This window comes from Dendrobates tinctorius, unplaced genomic scaffold (assembly GCF_039654945.1).
Source record: "Dendrobates tinctorius isolate UK_male_01 unplaced genomic scaffold, ASM3965494v1 ptg000377l, whole genome shotgun sequence".
NCBI lineage: Eukaryota > Metazoa > Chordata > Amphibia > Anura > Dendrobatidae > Dendrobates > Dendrobates tinctorius.
The window spans coordinates 1292014-1311886 of NW_027362043.1; the positions used below are offsets into that span (position 1 = coordinate 1292014).

At 43.5% G+C, this 19873-nt stretch overlaps 1 protein-coding gene across 1 annotated transcript in view; it reads left to right on the plus strand.

Annotated features, from left to right (window-relative positions):
• Positions 1 to 19873, plus strand: part of PTPRS (protein tyrosine phosphatase receptor type S) — a 567518-nt gene that overhangs the window by 529712 nt on the left and 17933 nt on the right. Inside the window, exon 31 of the mRNA XM_073563025.1 lies at positions 1664 to 1789. Within this exon, the coding sequence (XP_073419126.1) occupies positions 1664 to 1789 (126 nt within the window). The remainder of the gene's footprint in view (positions 1 to 1663; positions 1790 to 19873) is intronic.

Here is a 19873-nt window from a genome sequence, read left to right on the forward strand (position 1 = left end):
TGGAAGGTTGGACTGGAGTAGGACTGCAGGACTGGAGTACAGATGTCAGGATGGAGCAGGGATACTGGCGTAGGACTGCAGGTGTTTGATGGAACAGGGGCCTAGTGTGCTAACAAACACGAAGATCAGGTGCCTCCATCAAAGGAAGGAGGGCGGCCTGATATACCCCTGCCTGGTCTCCATTGGTCCGGCGGTGCTTCCGGGTCAGGTCACCACCGGAGCACAAGAGACAGGAAGGAGCCGTGGCCTACGGCGCATGCGCATTGCATGCAGAGACACCGTCGACAGCGGACCTGTCAGAAGGGACCACCGCGGCTGCCGAACGGCGGGGGGCTGTGGCGCGCTAGTGGAGGCCGGGTGAGTATACAGCGGTATGACAGCTGTTCTCTTGATGGAACAATTCCTTCTGAAGAAAATGTGAAGACTGCAGCCGATCATCAGCCAGTGATTGACCATAACAATTACATGACCTGAAACTGTCACTTGACCATCAGGAAAGGAGATGCATTGCTGACTTTGCTAGAACTTTACTTATTCAAGAGTTGAGTATGTATTTTTTATATTTTTTAACTGGGGCACATTATCATTTAAAAATGTAAATTTAATTGTAAACATATTTATGTTGGAAATGATAGGTCTTGGGGTTAAATCAAAGTAGGAGAAGAAAGGGAATTATCACACACTCAAAACCTAGCAATAGTCACAGAAAAATCCATCATCTGCCAACTCTAATAACCACCAGCAACAACCTCCAGCCATGCAGCATAAGCCACTCTGACAATGAGTGCTAGCCAGGACCCAGTTTATATAGGAGATGGGAGTGGCTAACATTGCACAGCTGAGAGCCTAAATGCAGGAAAGCCTCCAGGAGATTTCAACTGAGCAGATTAACCCCTTCACTGCTAAAAAAAAAAATTTCACACCATTTAATATGAAGGTGAAGTGCTTTGAATCAGTGCAGGAGTTTGAGAAGTCAAACGCTGCGGTTTTCAGGCTCCTCTTTATCACGGTAAACCCACGATAGGTTTCTTACTTGCTAAGTGTCTCCCAGCTATTGACTGGAGACACACAGAATTGAGCGTGCTGACTCTTTAAGAGACCGTCAGTGCTCATTAAGAGAACGTTAGTGCTCATGCATGTACCCTAAGTGCATCAACAGAGAAGCTGAGACATGGTGGCAGAAGCAGAGGACCTTATAGGGCGGCCAGGGTGGTGAGTAAGTCGACGTCCCTGCTGGGACGGCGGAGCGGAGGCCGGCAGGGACGCCGGTGTTACAGTTGCATTATCCTGTACTTCACGGGTTATATCCAGTAAAATTGAAGACATAATAAATACTTAATGTCCCCTTTCTCATTTTAATATACTTGCATTTCTCACACATTTTTTATTAGGCTTTGTTCACAATGGCCCCATGCATTCCATTTTTACGGGATATATCTCAGATGCCACTGAGTTTATACATTTATCCGACTATTTATTTCATTTTTGGTACTTCAGATTATGCTCATTTGTTGTGTCAGTGTGGTAGAAACCACACATACAAGGTATATGATACAGTATAAGTAGAATTGTGCTGCAGTATTATACAATCTTTTGGTTTTTTTATTTGCTTTTATAATGGCCTTGTTTATTCCCCAAATTAATGATTTTTGTTACTTTACAGGAAAAATGTCATCAGTATTGGCCTGCTGAGCGATCTGCTCGGTATCAATATTTTGTAGTTGATCCAATGGCTGAATATAATATGCCTCAATATATCTTGAGAGAATTTAAAGTCACAGATGCGAGGGTAAGTTTACAGGAGGTGTTACATTTAAGTGGAATTATTTTGTTTAGTTATTGTGAGGTAGCGCTGTCATTTAAGTAGGGGATCACTCGCTTGGCAGCCACAAAATCAGATCTGGCACTGGTTTTCCATAAACTCAGAACGGTCCATGCGGTTTATTAAACATCATAAACCATGACCAGCAATATATAAACCGCATAGCGTCCATGACAGAGCTTCACTCTGTTAGCAATGTCCAATACGCAGGCTTTTCAGCCTCACAGTTATATCTCACCCCGTCAGGGTTCTCTCATGGCTGCTTCTCCATACTGCAGACATTCATTCCCTCCAGGGAACCCTCAGGCACTTGCAGCCATTCAACAAAGCGTCAACACGTGCTGTCAGGCAGGAAGCCCCATCTCAGCGGGACCTTCCACACTGGACCAACCAGGTCCCAGCATTCACCCACTCTTTCCAATAGTGCTTTAAACACACCCCCTGGGTGGGTTTGTAGGTAACCAGGCTCGCCCATCTCTCTAGTTACCTGGAGACTTCTCCCTTACACATTGAAACAACACCTCAGCAATATCATTGCTGAACAACACATAAGTCTCCATCCCAAAGCCACCCACTTTAGGATACATAATGGCCATTCCGTATTCTGCCATTCATCCATTCTCCTGGGACATCCACAAAGCGGCCCCTAATGGACTCAGTGGTTACTACACCACACTCCTAAAAAAAAAACTACTGTCATTATTTAAAACATACTTTATTAACAATTCTTTAAAAAATTGAGAAAATCTCAAAAAAGGCACAAAAAATTGCTGATCAACTTTTACAAAAAAATCCAGCTTAAATCAAATATATGATACCATGTCAGGTGGGGATGTACACTCTGTTTTGACCCTATAGGGCCCTATAACTTTTCCCCTACCTGTCAGCGGAGGTTGGCACCCTCTTGGAACGCAAATGGCGCCCCCGCTCCACGGTGGCTGTCCCTGCTCACCCTGTTAAGTTCTATGTCTAGAGTATATCACATTAAAGAACAACAAATGGCTGAGTTCAATGTATCACAATCAGAAGACTCATGCCACAAACCATCAGAATGATAGACGTGTGAGAAACAGTAGCTGGAAAAATACTTATTTTTATGGGATAACAGTGCATGGGGAAACAAATTACACTCTACTATCAGTCCCTATTTCCAGATGGCCCTACCTAGCAGCGGAGCTGTTTCATCCTAAGTTGTTCTGGTGCCCCCGCTCCACGTAGGCTATCCCTTACTGGCCCTCCGAAATATTGATAACAATTCTATAAGGGTACATATACGGCCAATCAACAACAATTATGAAACAAACTATTATATTTGATTGCCGTCACAGAAATTTCCCCAAAACATAAGCATATCACAAAAAGTCCCCCAAACACAATAAGGGGTAAGTAGTGTCAATCAATGGCAGCTGATAATCTTATATTCTAATTCCAATGGAAAACCACACTTTTATTCTCTCAAAATACAAATATCAACCATTTCAGAGGTCATATATAAAATAATGACATTTTTACATGAAAAGAACACCATTCACAGCGTAGTCCATACCGCTCATATTTGCTTATATTGCACTATACCCAAAGCAAAAAAAAAGCAAAAAATCATATAGATATAACTTAGCTCATCGCTGATAGAATATCGCCTCAACGCGTTTCCCTCCTAAGCAAGGAGTTCATCAGGAGGCCCATGATGCTATTAAATGCTCCCTCAGAGCATCGGATATTGCACCTGGTTGCTGTGAGGGAGCATTTAGTAGCATCATTAAATGCTATTAAATTGGTGGTGCGCAAATAGCAGTATACATAGTCTCACTCATAGCTAGGTAGATAAAATAAATAGCCAGCTAGGCAGTGGCTGGATAAACCGACCAGATACAAAGTAAGCGGCCAGTCCCCAGACACACAAATACCCAGTGAGCAAGTGTGGACAAAAAATTACGGTATGTAAATGATAAAGATCTTTATACTCAGCTAAATGGGCGGAGCTAACACACTCTAATACAAATCTCATACAAAAGAGACCAGAAGGTAATTGTTGACCTTTTTGTTAGTCCCAGTGCTACAATCAGTAATTATAGTAACGGCGACCACAAATAAAGGGGTGAAAGAACTCCTTATCAATGGTGCGCAGGCGCTCAGATATTATTATATGTGCTGGACTAAAAATAGTCACAAGCACAAAAAAAACAGTATACATAATATCACTCATAACTCCGTTGGTGAAATAAATAGCCAACTAGGCAGTGGCTCAATAAGCAGATCGAACACAGAGTAAACGGCCGATCTCCAAACACACAATTGCACAGTGCACAAGTATGGACAACAAGTAGCGACATATAAATGATAGAGATCGCGACATTAGAATGAGCGCAGCCATACCCAACTTGTACCAGAGCATCCCGCTAGTCCCAATCAGGATAAAGGGACCAAGCAAAAGTAAAACAAATATAGTCATAATCAGTTCACGTTTTATTATTATTCTCACGCACACCCAAAAGATCGAGACAGCGTGGAAGAATGAAAGTTCCACACCCAGGGCCCCAAAAAAGGAGTAAAAACGCCTGTAAGGAATACTAAGCGAGTAATCACCTTGATAAAGCAGAGGCCCCACATAGTAAGTCAAGAACTAAACATCTTAAGGGTGGACGGAAAAAGGATAGATATGGGTAATCATGCCCCACTGTCATGTAGCCACCACAGAAAACCTGTAAAGAAAAGTAGACAAAAAGTAGATGTTATTTAGAAATGGGCCATACTATTGATGTTTACATGGACCAGGGTGAAAAACAAGACATCTGGACCGCGCATGATCAGACCTGTTTCTAAAAGCAAGTGAATAATAAGTCCTCATTTAAGCCTGAAGGAGTCAGACTTCCGAGATTGAAGATCCACTTTGATTCTCATATCAAAAGTTCAAGAGTAATATCTCCTCCCCTTATGTCCATTTGAACAGTCTCAAGTCCTTGGATTTTGGTACCATTCCACCGAGAATTATGCAGATCCAGATAGTGCGATGCTACCGAATTGAGTGTTTTGCCCTTCTCCAAATCCTTTTTGGCTGTAATACCTGAGAAATGGTGTTGTATCCTCCTCCTCAATTCCTGCGTCGTTTGCCCAAATCCTCGAGCACGGGCACACCAGAGCATATACTACATTACGAGATTTACAATTAAAATAGCTCCGTGTAGTGACCTGGAATGGAAAAACAGGTAGGATAAGAACATTAGAGCCAATGGTAAATGTACAAATGTTGCAGTTGCCACAGGGGTACATGCCAGTCAAGCGTACCCCCCTATTCAATCTAGTAACCGGTCGTCTAAAGTGACTATGGCACAGACGGTCTTTAAGATTAGTGGCCCTTCTTGCAACCAAACTTGGTTGTGCTGAGATATGGGGTTTTAGTCTCGGCTCGCTTCGGAGGATCCCCAAATGTTTAGTAAGAATTCTTCCAATATCCCGCCACTGGTTATTTTTATGTGGTAATGACCCCAAGTGGTTTAGGGGGTCCCTTCACCCGAGGTACAAGCAAATCATCCCTATCAGCATCCCTTGCTGCCATAAAGGCCCGTGATAGTACCTTTTTGGGGTAGCCTCTGTTCTTGAATCGCGTTGTTAGGTCCCGTGCATAGGTCAAAAAATCCTCTTGCGTGCTACAGTTTCTTTTGACACGATAAAACTGCCCCTTAGGGATGACATTCCTAAGGTGTTGTGGATGGAAACTGGTAAAATGCAGTAAACTGTTAGTAGCCGTCGGTTTACTGTATAGGGTAGACAAAATGCGGGAACCATCCAAACGAAGCTTCAGATCCAGAAATTCCACTTCTGTTTTGGAGAAGTGGGAGGTAAGTCGTATATTCAGAACATTGTTGTTTAATGTCTCAACAAACTGCTGACATTCATCCAGGGTGCCTGTCCAGAGAAACAAAATGTCATCAATGTAACGATACCATCTATTGACATGGGTGGAGAAGGACTCAAGACAGTACACCCTGGTGAGCTCCCACCACCCCAAAATCAGATTTGCATATGTGGGCGCACAACGTGTGCCCATCGCGGTGCCAGTCACTTGCCTGTAGTGGACCCGAAGACAAAATGATTTTTATCGAGTGTAAAATGTAACAAGTCCAGCAAGAACGAATCATGTTTTCGATCGCCTGATGTATTTTGGTCCAAAAAGAAAGAGACCGCCTGGATCACCAAGTCATGCCGTATACACGTATACAATGACTCAACATCAAGCGTTACAAGCCAGATGTTCGGAGGGACATCAAGATCCCGTAGCTGTTGGATGAGAAAAGTGGAGTCCCTTACAAAAGAATTGAGGGAGGACACAAGTGGCTGAAGAAAAAAGTCAACATAGATGCACGGTCGTTCCAATAAACCACCCATCCCGGACACGATAGGCCGCCCAGGCGGCACCTGTAAAGATTTATGTACCTTGGGTAACATATAGAAGGTCGGTGTCCTGGGATGGTGGTTCGTCATAAACTCCTTTTCCCTCTTGTTGATAATGTTGCAGGTTAATGCCAAGTCCAATAGGCGGTCCAGTTTAGCTTTAAAGGCACAAGAAGGGTCCGAGGGGAGAACCTGGTAACAGTTAGAGTTTGATAATTGTCTTTTAGCTTCATCAAGATATAATTTGATAGGCCAAATAACCAGGTTCCCCCCTTTATCAGCCACACGGATGACAAATTCCCAATTTGACCCCAACCTAGCAATAGTAGCCTGTTCAAGCTTACTTAGATTCCTGTCTCTGTTAGAATCTAACCTTAAAGCTTTTATTTCACTGCACACTGTATTGAAGAAGGACTGCACTGCTGGAAATAATGAGGAGGGTGTGGCCTGGGACAGTAACCTACCGGAGAATTGTTGGTTTGTGGCATGAGTCTTCTGATTGTGATACATTGAACTCAGCCATTTGTTGTTCTTTAATGTGATATACTCTAGACATAGAACTTAACAGGGTGAGCAGGGACAGCCACCATGGAGCGGGGGCGCCATTTGCGTTCCAAGAGGGTGCCAACCTCCGCTGACAGGTAGGGGAGAAGTTATAGGGCCCTATAGGGTCAAAACAGAGTGTATATCCCCACCTGACATGGTATCATATATTTGATTTAAGCTGGATTTTTTTGTAAAAGTTGATCAGCATTTTTTTTGTGCCTTTTTTGAGATTTTCTCAATTTTTTAAAGAATTGTTAATAAAGTATCTTTTAAATAATTAGTTTTTTGTTTAGGAACTATTGGATAACTAATTTGAGTAAGACTGATTTTTCTGTTGATTTGAATTATTTTGTTTCTCATATATTTTTGGGAACACAGTTTCCATAGTTAAAACTCATTGCCTTACTGTATTTCATCTGTACAAGCTGTTTGGTTAAAAACTACAGCAACTACCATTAACACATAGAGAAACCTACTTTTGCCTACATAATATTGGCACTTCCAAAAGTTAAAGTAAGCCTACAAGAAAGGTAAGCTGATGCCACTTCAAATTTAGCAAATCTTCATGAAAATATATACAATCAAATCACAACAAGTTAAAAGGGGAATCAGTGTAGAGAATGTTACACTCACAGGGTGTAATATGTGACCCTTCCCAAACAATTGCCCTAATGAAAAATTGTTACTATTTTACAACATATTAAAAAGGATAAAGTCCTAGAAAAAAAAAAATATAAACGGTATTATTCAATACATTGCGGCAGGTTATTTTCAAAAAGAACCACATTGGCTAGCACATGTTCAAAAGAGGAGGAGACGGCATTAGTATAAGATCACAATAAGATCAAAATAGCATAAACACCACAGAGGTAGGTATATACATTGGGGAAAATAAGTATTTGATCCACTGCCGATTTTGAAAGTTTTCCCACCTACAAAGAATGGAGAGGTCTGTAATTTTTGCCGTAGGTTCACTTCAACTGTGAGAGGCAGAATTTAAAAATAAAATCCAGAAAATCACATTGTATGAATTTTTACTTAATTATATTGCATTTTATTGCATGAAATAAGTATTTGATACAATAGAAAACAGAACTTAATATTTGGTACAGAAACCTTTTGCAATTACAGAGGTCAGATGTTTCCTGTAGTTGTTGACAAAGTTTGCAAACACTGCAGCAGGGATTTTGGCTCACTCCTCAATACAGATCTTCTCCTGATCTTGCAAGTGTCAGGGCTGTCACAGGGCAACATTGAGTTTCCGCTCCCTCCAAAAATTTTGTTTTGGGTTTAGGTCTAGAAACTGGCTAGGTCACTCCAAGACCTTGAATTACTTCTTACGGAGCCACTTCTTATTTCCCTGGCTGTGAGTTTCGGGTCATTGTCATGCTGGAAGACCAAGCCATGACCCATCTTCTTCAATGATCTTACTGAGGGAAGGAGGTTGATGGCAAAAATCATGCGATACATGACATCATCCATCCTCCCTTCAATACGGTGCAATCGTCCTGTCCCCTGGACATATGCTAGTGTAATAACCTGCAGGTACGCGGGATGCAGTCACACACGGGGAGGCAGAGCAAGGGTTAAGCAAGGTTTATTTACAGGGATGTTCACTCCACATAGGGAGGAACAACAGGGGGAAATTGCAACAAATAAACGGTAATACGGTATTTGAGGTAATAAACAAAAGCAGAATAAACTTATCAGTCTGAAGAAGGCTTGATCGAAGGGTCTAATTCTCCAACGTTGGCACCGTCAACAACGGCACATGCAGTCTCTCATGTCACTGTCCAGGATTAAGAAACGGCCTTCTGGGAAAACAGGATGCTCGCCACTCTCATTCACAAGTCCACACTCAGAACGTGTCACCGCAGGAACGATGCCACGCTCCTCGGTCAGTCCAGCTACTACTCTCAGGGGCTCAGGTCTGTCACTAGCATCTGTCTCAGACTTGTCAGGAGAGTCTCCTCCGTTCACAGAGGCTGACGGGTCCAAGTTCACATATAGGGCGCTCACCGCGTACTGTCTGTCTGTCTCAGTCCTCAGCCGGAGGGCTCTTTCGAGTATGCGGTCACTCTTGAACAGAGCGAGTGCGGCAATCACTGTCTCACAGTGTATTGCACCTGGCTTAACTTCGCTCACTCCGCTCTGCTGACACGGCTCCGCACGCTCCGCTCTGCTGAGATAGCTCTGTACGCACCGCTCTCCACTACTGGCATGGCTAATCCCCCCAGCACCACAGCTCTATTCCGGACAGCAGCAGCACAACCTATCACAGGGTCAGCACACTCAGGTGGGGGAAGCAGAGAGCCCTTTTCTCTGCTCTGCTTTTCCTTCCTCTCCCCCTTTGTCAGCGTGCTCTCCTTAGGCTCTCCTGCCCCCTCCTGTCAACAGGAAACTCTGTCCTCTCCTTCCCTCCTACAGCAGGGGAAGGTCTGCCTCATTCAGGCTTCCCCCCGGAAACAGAGGATGCAGCCCTCTCCGTTCTTGACCACGCATACAGGTACCCACGGTCCGGTCCACCTCCTTACACTAGCATGAGCAGGGGAACCCTTGCATGTCCTGCAGGACTTTAATCCATGAAAGCGTAGTGTGTTACTAACGGTATTGTTTGAGACTGTGGCCCCAGCTTGATTCAGGTCATTAACCAGGTTCTCACGTGTAGTGCTGGGTTCATTACTGACATTTCTCAGAATCATATGGATCTTTTTTTAAAAAAATAGCGTGCAGAAATGTATTGATTAATACCTTATATATATTTCTAGGACCTTATCCTTTTTATCATGTTGTAAAATCTTAACAATTTTTCATTAGAGCAACTGCTTTGGGAAAGGTCACCTTTTACACCATGTGAGTGTAGCATTCTCTATATTGATTCCCCTTTTAAGTTGTGATTTGTTTGTACATATATTAATAAATATTTGTTCAATTTGAAGTGGCATCAGCAGTTTTTTTCTCTCGGCCTTTGAACTTGTGTTGCACTGCCTGCCATCATGAGAAATTAATGTGTTGGAAAAATGATTATGTGCAACTTACTGTTAAATGTAAGGGACGGTCAAAGACCCAAAGAGAGCATACACATACAGTGAGCATGGAAAGTATTCAGACCCCTTTAATTTTTTCACTCTTTGTTTCATTGCAGCTATTTGGTAAATTCAAAAAAGTTCATTTTTTTCTCATTAATGTACACTCTGCACCCCATCTTGACTGAAAAAAAAACCATGCAGACATTTTTGCAAATTTATTAAAAAAAAGTGAACTATCACATGGTCATAAGTATTCAGACCCTTTGCTCAGACACTCATATTTAAGTCACATGCTGTCCATTTCCTTGTGATCCTCCTTGAGATGGTTCTACTCCTTCATTAGAGTCCAGCTGTGTTTAATTAAACTGATAGGACTTGATTTTTAATTGCACACACCTGTCTATATAAGACTTCACAGCTCACAGTGGCTGTCAGACCAAATGAGAATCATGTGGTCAAAGGAACTGGCCAAGGAGCTCAGAGACAGAATTGTGGCAAGGCACAGATATGGCCAAGGTTAAAAAAGAATTTCTGCTGTACTTGAGGTTCCTAAGAGCACAGTGGCCTCCATAATCCTTAAATGGAAGAAGTTTGGCACCACCAGAAGTCTTCCTAGACCTGGCCATCCAGCCAAATTGAGCAATCGAGGGAGAAGAGCCTTGGTGATAGAAGTAAAAAAGAACCTGAGCTCCACAGATGCAGTAAGAATATGGGAGAAAGTTCCACGGAGTCAACTATCACTGCAACCCTCCACCAGTTGGGCCTTTATGTCAGAGTGGCCTGTTGTGAATTCTCTTGCTCGGAGTTCTGAGCCGAAGCTCCCTCTGCTCCCTCTGGTGGTTGCTGAGAGTAGTGGAGCTGGTCAGGTGGATGGAAGTTCCCCACCTAATGACAATAATTGGAAACCTGGGATTACTGGCTGGGAGCATATAATTGAGCTGGCTGCTCTTGGAGTTTGCTGGTGATTTCCTCCCTTTGCATTTGGAGTTTGTTTGTCCCCTGCCTGATCTGCATTGTTCAGCTAAGTGATTCTTTTGCTAATCCTTTGCATCTCTTCTGGTTTTGCCTTTTATTCTTTTTTCTGCTTTGTTGCTAGGGTTCAGCGTGCTCCCTGCTAGGGGCAGCGCTGGGCCCTGCTTCATGTTGCAGCTTGTTCAGTCCCCTGTTATGTTAGTATCTTTTTGCTTTGCTTCCAGTTTATATCAGAGTGCTGATCTAGCGGAGGTGAGGTCGTGTGACCTCAGGTTTTTTGTATATCAGAAGTGTTGGACTTTTTTAGGGTTTTGTGCGTGATTGCAGACAGTATCTTTTCTGTACTGTCTAGACAGCTTGGGCCCCACCATTTGCTCAGTCTGTTCTCTGCCTGTGTTTGTGTTTCATCTTGTCTCACCGACAATATATGTTTGGGACTCAAAAGAAAAATTGATTTGACAGTTCCTTTATTGTAAAAGGCATCCAGTTAAATATACTACTTTTACTTCTTTAAACGTTTTTGGTCATACAATTGACCTTCATCATAAACAGAATTTTTTCACAATTGTTTTTAACTGAGAGGAACTGTAATGGAAAATTCCATATATTATTATTAAAGAACCGCTGTCATAAGTAGGCACTATTCAGTACTGGGTATATTCATTAATAATGTGGAGAAACAGACGTCTGGGAAGCAGCAGCTTCTGAGGATGAAAGGACACCATTCATGTAGGAAATCACCAGACCCACGGGTTTGACACCTTGGGTTATACAGGGACCAGTAGATCCAATGATTGGTGTGGGTGTCCAGAAATTTGTACTGTAATATATTCAGGAAACTATCCTGTATTGTTTGTGACAGGCATGAATGTCCACAACTGGGTGCTGTGATTCTCCAAATGGTCTGTCCTGCCCAGGGAGGCAAGTGTGTCACAGGGAGAGTGAACGCGCTGTTCAGGAGAAGCACTGAGGGTGCAGAGTAATAGCGCTTCGTCTGTGGCTGGACGCATGTGCTGCTGGTATGAGAGACACTGCTGCTTCCCAGACGTCTGTTTCTCCACATTATTAATGAATATACCCAGTACTGAATAGTTGCCATATTATGGTGGAAAATAAGTATTTGGTCAGAAACAAAATTTCATCTCAATACTTTGTGATATATCCTTTGTTGGCAATGACAGAGGTCAAACGTTTTCTGTAAGTCTTCACAAGGTTGCCACACACTGTTGTTGGTATGTTGGCCCATTCCTCCATGCAGATCTCCTCTAGAGCAGTGATGTTTTTGGCTTTTCGCTTGGCAACACGGACTTTCAACTCCCTCCAAAGGTTTTCTATAGGGTTGAGATCTGGAGACTGGCTAGGCCACTCCAGGACCTTGAAATGCTTCTTACGAAGCCACTCCTTCGTTGCCCTGGCGGTGTGCTTTGGATCATTGTCATGTTGAAAGACCCAGCCACGTTTCATCTTCAATGCCCTTGCTGATGGAAGGAGGTTTGCACTCAAAATCTCACGATACATGGCCCCATTCATTCTTTCATGTACCCGGATCAGTCGTCCTGGCCCCTTTGCAGAGAAACAGCCCCAAAGCATGATGTTTCCACCACCATGCTTTACAGTAGGTATGGTGTTTGATGGATGCAACTCAGTATTCTTTTTCCTCCAAACACGACAAGTTGTGTTTCTACCAAACAGTTCCAGTTTGGTTTCATCAGACCATAGGACATTCTCCCAAAACTCCTCTGGATCATCCAAATGCTCTCTAGCAAACTTCAGACGGGCCCGGACATGTACAGGCTTAAGCAGTGGGACACGTCTGGCACTGCAGGATCTGAGTCCATGGTGGCGTAGTGTGTTACTTATGGTAGGCCTTGTTACATTGGTCCCAGCTCTCTGCAGTTCATTCACTAGGTCCCCCCGCGTGGTTCTGGGATTTTTGCTCACCGTTCTTGTGATCATTCTGACCCCACGGGGTGGGATTTTGCGTGGAGCACCAGATCGAGGGAGATTATCAGTGGTCTTGTATGTCTTCCATTTTCTAATTATTGCTCCCACAGTTGATTTCTTCACTCCAAGCTGGTTGGCTATTGCAGATTCAGTCTTCCCAGCCTGGTGCAGGGCTACAATTTTGTTTCTGGTGTCCTTTGACAGCTCTTTGGTCTTCACCATAGTGGAGTTTGGAGTCAGACGGTTTGAGGGTGTGCACAGGTGTCTTTTTATACTGATAACAAGTTTAAACAGGTGCCATTACTACAGGTAATGAGTGGAGGAAAGAGGAGACTCTTAAAGAAGAAGTTACAGGTCTGTGAGAGACAGAAATCTTGTTTGCTGGTTTCTGACCAAATACTTATTTTCCACCATAATATGCAAATAAAATGAAAAAAAAACAGACAATGTGATTTTCTGGATTTTTTTTTCTCAGTTTGTCTCCCATAGTTGAGGTCTACCTATGATGTAAATTACAGACGCCTCTCATCTTTTTAAGTGGTGGAACTTGCACTATTGCTGACTGACTAAATACTTTTTTGCCCCACTGTATATATAAATAGATTTGGTATATAGTTTATAAAACTCCTCTCATAAAAATATGTGAAAAAATGATAAAAAATGCTAAATTGGTATCAAAAACACCCTGGAAAAAGTGCAATATAAGCTAATCAGATGGTGTAAGTAATCAAAAAAATCATGAAACATGACCTTAATAAAGAAAAAATAGCAAGTGCAAAAAAACAATTGCATATTGTAAACAAAATTAGTGAAAATAATGAATAAAGTGCAAGGTGCAATATTGCAATGCTATATCAATATAATAACAAAATATATGGCTTTTTAACAAAGGAAAGTGTCAAGTGCAGTATATAAACAACCAAAAATAATGTGGCCACAAGGTGCAAATGTGCATGTAAATTAGGAAACTCTATAATAAGAGGAAAATGAGAAGGGTATATACCTGAAGCACAGCCTGTCGGTCACCCCTGATGAAGGATTAACTCCGAAACACGCGTCGGGGCTGTGTTTCCCTGTGACCGGCATTTTTATAAGAAAGATATATTGTTCTTTTATTATTTGTATTCTTATATTTACTACAATCTATGGTACTTCTTTATTGACCATAAATTCGAATATTTTCTTGTTGGTTTTACATATGATAGCCCGCATAGAGTTTGCTAAAAAGCACATGAAGGACTCACAGACTATGAGAAGTAAGATTCTGGTCTTATGAGACGAAGTTAGAACTTTAGAACTTTTTGGTGATAATTGTAAGCTATATGTGTGGAGAAAACCAGGCACTGCTCATCACCTGCCCAATACAATCCCAACAGTGAAACATGGTGGTGGCAGCATTATGCTATGGGGGTGTTTTTCAGCTGCAGGGACAGGACGACTGGTTGTAATTGAAGGAAACATGAATGCGGCCAAGTACAGAAATATCCTGGATGAAAACCTCTTCCAGAGTGCTCTGGACCTCAGACTTGGCCGAAGGTTCATCTTCCAACAAGGCAATGACCCTAAGCACACAGCTAAAATTACAAAGGAGTGGCTTTAGAACAACTTTGTGATCATTCTTGACTGTCCCAGCCAGAGCCCTGACCTAAACCCAATTGGGCATCTCTGGAGAGACCTGAAAATGACTGTTCACCAACTTTTACCATCCAACCTGACGGAATTGGAGAGGATATGCAAGGAAGAATGGCATAGGATCCCCAAATCGTGGTGTGAAAAACTTGTTGCATTACCAAGAAGACTCATGGCTGTACTAGCTCAAAGAGGTGCTTCTACTCAATACTGAGCAAACGGTCTGAATACTTATGAGCATGTGATATTTAAATTTTTCTTTTTTAATAAATTTTCAAAAATGTCTACATTTCTGTTTTTTTCAGTCAAGATGGGGTGCAGAATGTACATTATTGAGAAAATTAACTTTTTTGAATTTACCAAATGGCTGCAATGAAACAGTGAAAAATTTAAATGTGTCTGAATACTTTCTGTACCCACTGTATACTGTTTGTACACACAGTAAAATTATATACAAGACTGTTATCTGATAAATCAATAAATCTGTCTTGAATATGTGTGCATATAGGCTTTGGACTTTAACATAAAATGACCCTCGGTGAAAATTAGCAATGCAAACCAGAGAAAAAAAGAAACAGGTTATGGTCAATAGGTACAAAAATAAGATGAATTTTATTACAGAAAGAATCAAAAAAATCTACAGTGAGTTTGCAACAAAACTAAAAGGCGGCGTATATCACAAAACAAAATAGGATAACCATAATACGAGTAAGAGAATGTTCATGGAGAGAATATGGAATAGGGGAAGGGAACTGCTATAAGATGGTGTCCAGGCCGGAGTGGCCATCTGATACTTCTGGCAATTGCCGATCACTGTAGCGGACCTCTTGATTAGAGATGAGTGAACCTTCCAAGGTTCAAATACATCTGTCAAGAGCCGAGGCCCGGTCCTCTCTGCCCTAAGCCTGAGAGATTATCGCGGATGGTCAAGCCGAGAAGAACCGTTCGGCGACTGTGACAGAAGAAGCACGCCTATGAGAAAGGAGGAATAGTGCGAGTGAGCAGGGCTGTCACTTCCAGCTGGTACCTATGGTACTGGGATGCGCTGGGACTAGGATTTCAGGTTGGGAGCGTACTGCCATCTCCGGCGCCATACACACTCCTCTTACCGCTGGATGCCTCATTCTGTCTGGAGCCAGACTGCGCAGGCGCGTTGCGCTTGCACAGTCTATAAAGGCTTCAGACAGAGTGACGCTCTCAGTGTTATATTATAGATATTTATATATGTATGGACCCACTGCGCCAGAGAGGGGTGTAGCTTAGCAGCTACCTAGTGTTCACTGGAGCTCCTGATGGTGGAAACAGTCTCTAGTTGCATGTAGCCGCTAAGTACCACTCCTAGGAGGCAGTCCCCAGCACCACAGCTGCCAATCACAGGGGTCGGGATTGCTGGATGGGGACACAGAGGCGGAGTCACAGGCAGGAAGGATTTTGAGACTGACAGGCAGTGCGGACAACGTGAACTTCATGGATAGATTCTCGTTGAGACACACAGATCTCGGTTCAGGTGCCACCAGAGCAGATTCAGTCACAAATAAACTACACAAGACTACAGGGACATTACTTAATAAGGAAATAACTATTTTAGACTAAGGAGGAGGGACCTGTGACATAGAATTGCAAACACACTTCCACTAAGAAACTATAAGTTAAGTTGCTGAGACACCTTCGTTTTGGGGAGAGCGAATTTTATACAAGATGCCTCCTATTGGCTGGGGTATCTTTGCAGGTGCATGCACTTCCTCTATAAGAGCAGGGGAGCGCACATGCGCTGCTGGAAGCCTGTGCAGGGTGGAACAGGGGAAGGAGGGAGAGGAGCGTGAGGACACTGCTGCAGTCAGGTGGGTGAGTATGTTGGTGTCCCTGCATGGAGAGAGCAGGGAAATCAAGCTGGGGAAGTGAATGTTACAGTACCCCCCCTTTACGCCCCCTCTTCTTCAAGCCTGCAGAGAAGATGGAGCCAGATCAGGACCACTTTCCCTCCAGTCCACTGGAAGAAAGGTTACATCTGTTACCTTTTTTTTGGTCATGGTGCTTCTCACTGACTGGACATCGTCGGAGCAGAACCAAGCAGGTTTGGAAACAGGAACCTTGAATTGCTGAATCTCTCATAGCCCGGAAAGAGTAGCTAACCCTTTGGAAGAAATGAAGAAGGATTGGCATTCTTCCTTCTGGTCGGTAGATAATAGAGACTCGGAAGATGCCTCCACCTTGGTGCTCTCATCCCGTGACCACCTGGAACCAGAAGATACCTTCACTGGGTCAGTCTTCAAATTGGTCTCACCAAGGAAACATCCTTGAGGTGAGAAGGTTCCTGGTGGGGAAAGTGGCAACACTGGTGAATGAGCTGGACATATAGGGTTCCAGACACCTCTTGTGACATTTACACACAAGGTTCTTTGTTATCACAAATGCCTACAAATCACAGGCTGCACTTCTCATTGCAATTTTTACCACCTATTTTTTGTAGAAGTATCTCATTAACTGAGAAACAAAAAAATAATTTTGAAGTGAAACAAAAAGATTTCATAAAAATAATTTTATTAATTGATCATTAAAACAGATTCCTATTTTTTTTTTTAAATTTGCTGGAAAAGGTACTGAAAAAATAGAAGTTTTTAGGAGTTCTCAGCTGACCATTGGAATCACACAATAATTATATACAATCACATTGGGAAATAGCCAAATATAACCTACAATGTGCAAATGTGCTGTAATTATTAGTAGAAAAAATATCTCAATTAATCAAAATAAAGTGCCTAGTGCTAAATATATCTCACAGAAGAGAGATTATGAGACATTGTTTTCAAATAATATTTCAACACTTTGCTATTAGGCCACAAGATGGCAGTATTACTCCTCAAAGACCTCGCCTTATCCTGGATCTCCTCATACCTTTCCAACCGCACATTTAGCGTCTCCCACTCCCACACTACCTCCTCATCCCACCCTCTCTCTGTTGGAGTCCCCCAAGGCTCTGTTCTAGGACCCCTACTCTTCTCAATCTATACACTTGGCCTGGGGCAACTCATAAAGTCCCATGGATTCCAGTACCACCTTTATGCCGATGATACTCAAATCTACATCTCTGGCCCAGATGTCACCTCTCTGCTGTCCAGAAACCCGGAGTGTCTATCAGCCATATCTTCCTTCTTCTCCTCTCGCTTCCTCAAACTCAATGTGGACAAATCTGAACTGATCATCTTTCCCCCATCTCACAGATCTTCCTTACCCGACCTATCTATAACAATTGATGACATCACGCTTTCCCCAGTACCAGAGGTCCGCTGCCTGAGAGTAACCCTCGACTCTGCCCTGTCCTTCAAACCGCACATCCAAGCTCTCTCCACCTCCTGTTGCCTCCAGTCCAAAAATATTTCCTGAATCCGTATCTTCCTCAGTCCTCCATCTACTAAAATGCTTGTGCATGCCCTAATAATCTCCTGCCTCGACTATTGCAGCATCCTTTTCTATGGCCTCCCTGCTAACACCCTCGCACCTCTCCAGTCCATCCTTAACTCTGCTGCCCAACTAATTCTTGTCTCTCCTCGCTACTCCTCCGCTTCTCCCCTTTGCAAATCTCTTCATTGGCTCCCATTCCCTCAGCATATCCAATTCAAATTATTAATACTGACCTACAAGGCCATCTATAACCTGTCTTCTCCATTTATCTCTGAACTAATAACGTCCCTCACATAATCTCTGGTCCTCTTAAGAACTCCTCTCCTCCACAGCTGGACATAGCAGTTGGGTCGAGGGTTGGCTTTTTAAGGATGGGTGTGAATATGGCATGTTTGAAAGCAGAAGGGAAGATACCAGAAGTTAGTGATAGGTTGAAGAGGTCGGTTAGGGATGAGATAAGAGTGGTGGTGAGGTTGGGGAGGAGGTGGGATGGGATGGGGTCGAGTGTACAGGTCCCCTTCAGTGATGTTGGTGAGGGAGCTTATGGGGTTTGGGCATTGGTCTGGTATACAAAGGGGTTGTGGTGGTTGAACAATAAAGACTTGCCTTGTTTGGTTGATCTTATTTTTGAAGTGTGTGGCAAAGTCCTCAGCAGAGATGAGGGAGGTTGGATGGGGCAGTGGTGGGTGGAGGAGGGAATTAAAAGTTTTGAATAACTGTTTGGGGTTGTAGGATAGGGAACATACCAGGGTTGGACACTTGCCGGAGGTTTTTAGTGATGTTATTGTGGCAGGGTTGTCTATTAATATGTCGCACACTCATGAATGAGTGGGGCGACCGTGTCAATAGCTGATGCGAGAGTGGCACTGTAGAAAGCAGTGACACTGTGTCGTGGAGTGAGGATATGGATGCCAGTGGTTTAATAGAGTCAGAGTGTGTAGATGTCTAGGTGTGCGAGGTTTCTGCGGGGGTGCGCATGTTGCTGGACATGGGGGACAGATGAGGAGGACAGGGATGAGAAAGAAAGTAGATGTAGTCGGATAGAGGGAGAGGGGAGGTGGTGAAGTTAGAGAGCAGAGACGGGTGAAGACCAGGTCTAATGTATGTCCATCTGTGTGGGTGGCTGAGGAGAACCACTGAGCAAGTCCAAAAGATGAAATAAGGGACATGACTTTGGAGGCTGTTGACTGAAGGGTATCAGTAGGGATGTTAACGTCACCCATGATGATAGTGGGGATGTCAGTGGAAAGAAAGTGAAGAAGCCAGGTAGAGAATTGGTCAATAAAGGCAGTGGCCAGGCCTGGAGGTCGGTATATGATGGCTGCTTGGAGGGAGAGTAGATGCGGACAGAGTGGACTTCAAAAGAGGGGAGGATAAGGGAGGGTAGAGGTGGGTTTGGGTGCAGTTACAAGAAAGGAGAAGTGTCTCCACCTTGTCTGTTGCGGGGCGAGGAGTGTGGGTGAAGTGGAGGCCACCGTAAAACAGTGCAGCAGGGGAGGCGGTGTCAGAGGGTGTCAGCCATGTTTCTGTGAGGCCCAGGAAGGCAAGCGCCTCTCCTGCAAGGTGAGACATCAGGAATCCCACTTTAGCCCAATCAGAGGGAGACTGATAAACTAACAGTTAATAGTGTAAGGTGCACTGGTTCAATGTAACAACCATGGATGGCACACCCGCATGGTTCCCCTCCTCCCTCCATACGGAGACGCTGACATACTCAACCCCCCAGCCGCACTAGCATCCTTGTGTTTTTCTGCCGCCTTCCTCCATGCACAAAGCACTGACTTCCGGTGGTGCAACTAGAGTGTGCACATGTACTCACCTGCTCTTAAAGGGGCATTGTGCTCAATAGCTGGGAGGCATCTTGCATAAAAGGCACCCTCCCTAATAGGGAGGTGTCTGAGCAACCTCTATAGTTACTTAGTGGTGTTGGTGTGTGCAACTGTATGTTGCCAGGTCCCCCGTCCTTAGTCTGTTATAACTATTCCCTTCCCTGTGTCCCTTTAGCATAGTATAGTGTGTTCTTCATCCTCTGGCTGTTATCAGTATCCTAATCCTAAAACTGCATCAGCGTTACCTGAACTCAAACCCCTTGTCCTGGTGTAGCTAGTCCTAAATCCACAGTCCCTGGTCCTTGTGC